General features: G+C 43.6%; 1 protein-coding gene across 2 annotated transcripts in view; it reads left to right on the top strand.

Annotated features, from left to right (window-relative positions):
- enox1 (ecto-NOX disulfide-thiol exchanger 1) overlaps positions 1 to 7,500 on the top strand; it is a 49,257-nt gene that overhangs the window by 35,910 nt on the left and 5,847 nt on the right. For both annotated transcript variants that reach the window (XM_028590309.1, XM_028590308.1), the window contains exons 10-11: positions 1,488 to 1,544; positions 5,031 to 5,133. In XM_028590309.1, coding sequence (XP_028446110.1) covers positions 1,488 to 1,544; positions 5,031 to 5,133 — 160 coding nt within the window. The remainder of the gene's footprint in view (positions 1 to 1,487; positions 1,545 to 5,030; positions 5,134 to 7,500) is intronic.

Raw genomic sequence — 7,500 nt, 5'->3', positions numbered from 1 at the left:
GACACCTGACCAGGGGTCCGTATTTTGCAGCTGTTTGAGTTTTAAATGTCGTCCGCTGGTCATACATTACGAGGGAGACAGTTTGTTGAATGAAAATGGGACATTAGATCTGCTCTGCGGTGAAAATGGCCGGTGTAGGATAAGGGATTCCCCCCGGCCGCTGTCTGAGTTCTGTTGCTTTAATAAGACAGCTGTGCAGCTCGATGATGAGCGTTGAGTGATGGATAACTGACAGATTGATGGCTTCAGGCTGGAGACGGCAGGGAGGAAGATTTTAGACATCTTTTGGCAGAATATCAGTGTTTGAAATAGACTCTAAACTTTTGGGGAATTCTTTCATCTCTTGTCTTTAGAATGATCTTTAACTGACATGAATTTACATCGATAATGGCTGCTTCTCCGTGAAAAAGAACTGACCATTCAAGTATGTTTTTGAGTTTTGATGAACAGATATCTCTTTAAATGCTGACCTTTAACTCTAAGGATTACACACGTAGGGTCCTATTTTAACGATCTAAGAGCACGGTGTGAAGCGCCTGGCGCAGGTGTGTTTAGGGCGGGTCCAAATCCACTTCTGCTAGTTTGACGGCGGTAAAAAAGTGTCCGTGAGCATGGTGGGATCACTTCCTGCTGACTCAAGATAGCATTGGGCTTCATTTAATAAACATAAACTGTAGTAGTACACAATCATATGTGTATTGTTTTGATTACAATGTGCGGAATTACTTTATGTTACATATTTATGTCTATTTATTTCTATTTATAAAAGTAATTGTGTGCTCATCCCACCTTGTGGCAGGTGCAGGACAAGAGAAATACTAAAGTGAAAAAAATGTAATGTCCGCAACACTGCTTTAAGCTCCCATATTTAATGCAAAGGCAACATTTCGACCCTGCTGGGTCTTCTCAAGGCAAATGGTGGACACATTTGACACAGGGATATACTGTGAGTAGGCCTTACAATCAGCTGACCCACCGTGTGACTTGATTTAGTTTGATTAGGTGTAAATGTATTTCTTTTTGTCAGCGTTAATCACCAGCGTCTGTACAGCATCAACAGGGGTTGCCATTGTTGTTTATGTGTGTGTGACGTCAAAAACTGTAACTGGTAGTACAACGATCTGGTACCAGTTCACAAGTACTAAGTTACTGGTTTGACTGCCGTTCCAGGACACTTTCATGGCTTTCAGGTTGTGAAAACATGAGTTAGGGGTTTCCTGGAACGCACCAGGGTTGTGTGTGTCTCCACACAATCTAAAAGGTTTGTCATTTACATGCACGGAGCATGTTTTCTGATGTCTTCTTTAATCATGCATCGGCTCCGTGTTCCTCCAGATGTCAGAAACTCTCTCTGCAGTGCTACTGACACCTCTGTTCCCTCCTCTAACTGAGCCATCTATAAACCAGCAGCAGAGCAAACAAACGCTCCTCTGCTGCAGATGACTCTCTGTTCTCACTGTTGTCTGTCTCTCTTTCTGTGTCTTCAGCTGCTCAATGGTAATGGGGAAGCTGTGGAAGGAACCAACGGAGAGCTGCATGAGAAGGTAAAAACTAACACACACACACCAGTGTTTGACTACAGTTTATCTCCCTCTTGTCTCCCCCAAAAAAACGCTCCCATAAGTCATTTGTTCAAGCAACAATTATGAATTATATTTACATTTATAGTGGCAGCACCCCCTCTATGTTTTTCTAAACTTAACTCAGTAGTTTTGGTGCCCAAACCTAACCAAACTGCATCCATTTCACAACGTTAAAGATGTGTTTAATACCGTGACCGTTATGTTCTCTGGGTTAAAATTCCAACATTTTGGTCATCTTTATCGACACTTCTGTCACTTTAAAAAAAGGTTTCTGTCAATATTTTTTCCTGCGTTTTTTGTGAGCTTTTCCCAAATTTTTGAAGATTATCCTGTAAGTTTTTTGTCACTTTTTTGAAAAACTATTTTCCCAAGATTTCCTAACAGATGAACCACATTACGGAAGTCAATAGTAGAAAACCGCAGACTATCAGACCTGTTGTTTTGTTAGACAGACCTTCAGTGGTGATATCTTCAGATTACCCCCAGGCCTAATGAATGGAAACATCTTCTCAGTGATAGTGTGTGTGAAGGTGTGTATGTGTGTGTCAGTATCAGGATCAGAGAACAACAGCTTTCCTCTGTTCCAGTCCAGAGTCACTCTGATCCTCCGGAGCTGCTTCTCACACGGGAGAACAGTGGCTGGAGCTGGTGGTGACCACGCTGAGTATTTACCTCTAGAGAAATATATTGTCCATAATCCAGACCGTAGGCTTCAATTCCTCTGGGCAGACTCTGCTAACACACCCAGAAACCAGACCTCACTGTCTCCAACCTCGACATCCCAGCTGTGAGTCCCTGAGTTAAAGCCCTCAGAGCCCAGGACAGAGCGGTAACAATCAAACCTCTCTGGATTATCAGGAAGCTGCTGTTTCTGTCCTCGTCTCACACTGGTCAGATCTTCAGACAGGATGAGGTTTGGATGAGCAGTGTTTGGGTCCAGGATCAGAGGAGAGTAGGAGACCATGTCCTTCATCTTGTTCCAGATGTTGAAGCTCAGGTTGCCCAGGTGTTTGACCTCGTCTATCAGAGCTCCTGGGAGCAGCTGTGGATCATCCAGCAGGGGGCGCTGCTGGACTCTTCCCACTGCAGCCTTGTAGTTGATCAGGAATGAGAGGTCTTCAGCTCTCAGCTGCTCCTCTGTGGCTCTGACTGTGTCTGAAAGAGCTGCTATCTCTCTGCTCAGAGCCTCCATCTTCTCCTTCATCCTCTGAGTCTTCTGCTCCTCTTCCTCCCTCAGTGCAGCCATCCTGGCCTCCTCTTCCTCTTCTAGAAACTGGTGAAGCTTCTTAAACTGACCCTTCTGGGTCTCTGTGCATCGAGCCTGGACCTTCAGGTGTTTTGCTGTTTGATCAAACTTCACTTTAACTTGTTCAAAAACCTTTATCTTCTCCTTTAAGGGCTCCAGAGTTTCCTGGAGTTCCTTCTTGTGTTGTCGTGCAGCTTCATCTATGGGTCTGATTCTGTGGTTGGAGTGCGTTTCTGAATGTAGACAGACGAGACACATGATGGTCCAGACAGAAGAGTTTGAGTTTCTCCGAGTGCAGACTGCAGAGAGCCTCTGAAACTCTCTGATCTCTCTGATCTCTCTGCTGTAAGAAACTCTCACACAGCTTCTTTAACTCCAGGTTACGAGCTGGTTCTGGCCTTGAAGATCTTCTCTTACAAACTGGACACTCCTGTGTTGGTTTCTCTGCCCACCAGCTCTTCAGACAGTCTTTACAGAAGCTGTGGCTACATGACAGAAGAACAGGATCTCTAAAGACTTCATGACAGACCGAACAGTAGAAATCCTCCTCTGACCTAGAAGCCATTTTGTCTCTGAGAGCAGCTGAAAACAGCAGAAACAGCAGACGTTATATCACAAAGTCAGTTGTGATTCTCTCCCATGCACATGGGACAAGTTTGCCTTCAGGGCGGTCTGCCAAGAAAGGTTTATTTTAACCCAAACTATCTTTTACTAAACTTAACTAAATAGTGTTGTTGTCTAAACCTAAGAGATTTCTGGCAGAAAGCCCAGAAGGTAAACATGTGCCTCTCCCTGCTGCAGAAAGTTGCCTCAGTTACTTTCACTTTGAGTCTCACAGTGTTTTTCAGTCTGCAGTGGATTACAGTTAAAGTATTTCACTTCTTCAGTACTTTAGAGCTCCTTTCTGTAACTATTCTACTACACAGTTAAAGTCACAGCTTTGTAATAAAAGGTCAATCTTACCGTCTGTGTGTCGTTGCGCCTCCGCTCACTGACAACTCAACAGGAACAGACTAGTTTACCTGCTCTGGCTCAGATTATGTAATGTAAAGTGTGGAGCTTTCTCAGGCAGCTGATGAATTTAATCTTAAAGGGACAGTTCACGTGTTATGAAGTGTCAGCTACTTCTCCGTAGTCGGAAGCTAAGCGATATCCTGCTGCATACGGGGGGCAGCAGCACATTTTAGGCTCCTAAAAACATATGTATCCGTTTAATTGGACGCTATATTTACAATATTTTCTGTGCTTTACCTTGCTGTCAGACAGCCCTTTATGACAGGGAACTGAAGCTGTTATCTCTGCTCCTTTTAAAGCAGTGACGGACTGGGATCAAAAAACGGCCCTGGCATTTGCAACACAACCGCACTATTAATGTCAATAACCTAGCTTGGAAATTAGTAACTCTGCCTTCAGATTGAATCTTTCCACACACCTCGCCGCAGTACAGTCTTGAATATTTGTGGCTGCATGCATAAAATAACTTATCAAAATAACCAAAACCTAATTATCAGTAGTGGCCCTTCTGGCATTTGCCCAAATTCCACATGTCCAGTCCGTCACTGTATGTTGGTAAGAAATATAATTTGTTGTTGCATGTTTGCAGAATATCAAAGTAGTTTCTAGTACACCACAGAGCTTTGTGTGTTTAAAGGCTGACAGAGAGGTCAGAGTGCCAAAATACACACACACACACACACACACACACACACACACACACACACACACACACACACACACACACACACACACACACACACACACTCTTGCACTTTTAACTCCAGACCTGCTGAACTGGAAGCTGATTAAAGTCAGAAGGACACAGATACATAAAACATGTCTCACTCTGAGTGCTGAGATGCTTTCTATTAAATATGATGTTTTCTTTGTATACTATATTTATTTGAGTGCTTGTTTTTTCCGCCGCGGTATTCTTGTGTGTACACCATGTTCTGCGTTGTGTTCTCCTGAACTCCTCCCGGAACGTGAACACCAATTGCTCCACCACTGCTCTGAATGTACATGTGTGTTGTATTTTTGGCCGGTAACGTGTGTGTTTCTCAGTGTATATCCCTGTATTTTTGGCCGGTAACGTGTGTGTTTCTCAGTGTATATCCCTGTGTTTTTGGCCGGTAACGTGTGTGTTTCTCAGTGTATATCCCTGTGTTTTTGGCCGGTAACGTGTGTGTGTGTTTGTCTCCCAGGCGGTGAACGGGTGTCTTCCCTCCCTGTTACTCGGCAGAGAAAGGAGGAGCGAGGTCATCATGAGAGGAGGGGTGGCGTCTGAGAAGGAGGCGCTGCTGCTGGGTAAATATCAACTCCTACCTTCCTGTGCTGTTTGACCCTTCAACCCCCCCAAACAACCTCCTTATGCTGATTTTCGGTCTCTTCCCTCCACTCTTCTGATGTCTCTCTACATACTACTCTCTACTGTTGTCTCTCTACATACTACTCTCTACTGCTGTCTCTCTACATACTACTCTCTACTGCTGTCTCTCTACATACTGCTCTCTACTGCTGTCTCTCTTCATACTGCTCTCTACTGTTGTCTCTCTACACACTACTCTCTACTGTTGTCTCTCTACATACTGCTCTCTACTGCTGTCTCTCTACATACTACTCTCTACTGCTGTCTCTCTACATACTACTCTCTACTGTTGTCTCTCTACATACTACTCTCTACTGTTGTCTCTCTACATACTACTCTCCACTGCTGTCTCTCTACATACTGCTCTCTACTGCTGTCTCTCTACATACTGCTCTCTACTGCTGTCTCTCTACATACTACTCTCTACTGCTGTCTCTCTACATACTACTCTCTACTGCTGTCTCTCTACATACTACTCTCTACTGTTGTCTCTCTACATACTACTCTCTACTGTTGTCTCTCTACTCTCTACTGCTGTCTCTCTACATACTACTCTCTACTGTTGTCTCTCTACTCTCTACTGCTGTCTCTCTACATACTACTCTCTACTGTTGTCTCTCTACATACTACTCTCTACTGCTGTCTCTCTACATACTACTCTCTACTGTTGTCTCTCTACATACTACTCTCTACTGTTGTCTCTCTACATACTACTCTCTACTGCTGTCTCTCTACATACTACTCTCTACTGCTGTCTCTCTACATACTACTCTCTACTGCTGTCTCTCTACATACTACTCTCTACTGCTGTCTCTACATACTACTCTCTACTGTTGTCCCTCTACATACTACTCTCTACTGCCGTCTCTCTACATACTACTCTCTACTGTTGTCCCTCTACATACTACTCTCTACTGCTGTCTCTCTACATACTACTCTCTACCGTTGTCTCTCTAAATACTACGTCATCTTACAGCGCCGTGGTTGAGCTGCTGCCACGCTCGGTGCGTTCCATACAGACGCTAACGTTTTTTGTTTTTTTTTGAAAAACACTGAGTCAGTATGTGATGAGTTGGGAGTGAGAATGGGTTGGTAAAACTTAATCTCTCCATTACTGTGAGAACACTTCAAGTTTGGAAGAAGATTTGGATGGTGGAACATAGCAGGCTTGCTTGTCTCTTCCGGGGAATGTGTAACATGATTCAGAGAATTGGCGGACCCAAAATGCAGAGACAGCAGGACAGTAGTGAGCTTGAAGATTTAATGAAACAAAATCCATACAACGAAAGGAGTTGTCACTGCCCGATGTAAGTCGAGTACAGATGTGAGTCGTGCATGCTCAGATTTAAACGGTTTATGGCATAACGTGTCTTACTGAAATTTTGTGAAATTCTTCTCATTACCAACATTAACAGAAGATGGAAATCATTTCAAAAATGTGTTTGCTATCTATGCTTGTTTGATTGCTAAAGTTAGCTCAAAACGCCATTCTTGTTGTGTTTGATCGCTAACTTGTAGCCAGTAGTGAACCAACTTCGTTACGTAGGTCCATTTTTATTGTTTTGACATTACAGATGTCTCTCGTTAGCAGTTTCTTGGAGGCTACATGTCGCAAAAGTGACGCATGGGCAACTCACATCTACACTCGACTCACGGGCAGTGACAGAGTCCTGAAGACAGCAGGCCGAATAGATCTAAAACGATGAGGAAGCCAAAAAACAGGAATTGCACATAACAGGAACACCGAGACAAAGGGGGTGGACTACACACACTCGCAATGCAATGCAATGCAATGCAATGCAATGCAATGCAATGCAATGCAATGCAATACACTGACTCTAGACAAAGACGACAGAGACTAAATACAAGAGGTAACGAGGGTGAAACAAGGAACAGGTGACACGAGGACTCAGGAACAGGTGAAACACATCAGTGTGAGGCAGACAATCACAAAGGAGGGAAAACACAAGACAGAAAGTAAGACAAGACATGACATGGGAAAAAAACAGACTACAGAATAAAACAGGAAGCTGAAACATAAACATACACAACCATAACAGAATTATTGCGATGCGTCTGAGAATCAAAGAGACCTGAACATGAGCAGCGTAGTTGGATTAGGAAACGGATTCATTTTCTGAATGGGATTTGTAACCCCAGACAAATAAACTTCTCGTTGATAGTTATGTCGGACCAGAAAACACCCGTATGTGTCCTTTTGGAGGGAAGTTATAAACGGAGACTGTCCTTCCCTGAAAAAATGGACACTTAAGGCTGTGTTCACACACTGCCAGCCTTTCCAAAAA

This window comes from Perca flavescens, chromosome 11 (genome assembly GCF_004354835.1).
Source record: "Perca flavescens isolate YP-PL-M2 chromosome 11, PFLA_1.0, whole genome shotgun sequence".
Classification (NCBI taxonomy): domain Eukaryota; kingdom Metazoa; phylum Chordata; class Actinopteri; order Perciformes; family Percidae; genus Perca; species Perca flavescens.
The sequence above is the reverse complement of the archived record's forward strand: the minus strand, read 5'-3'. Positions and strand labels throughout refer to the sequence as shown.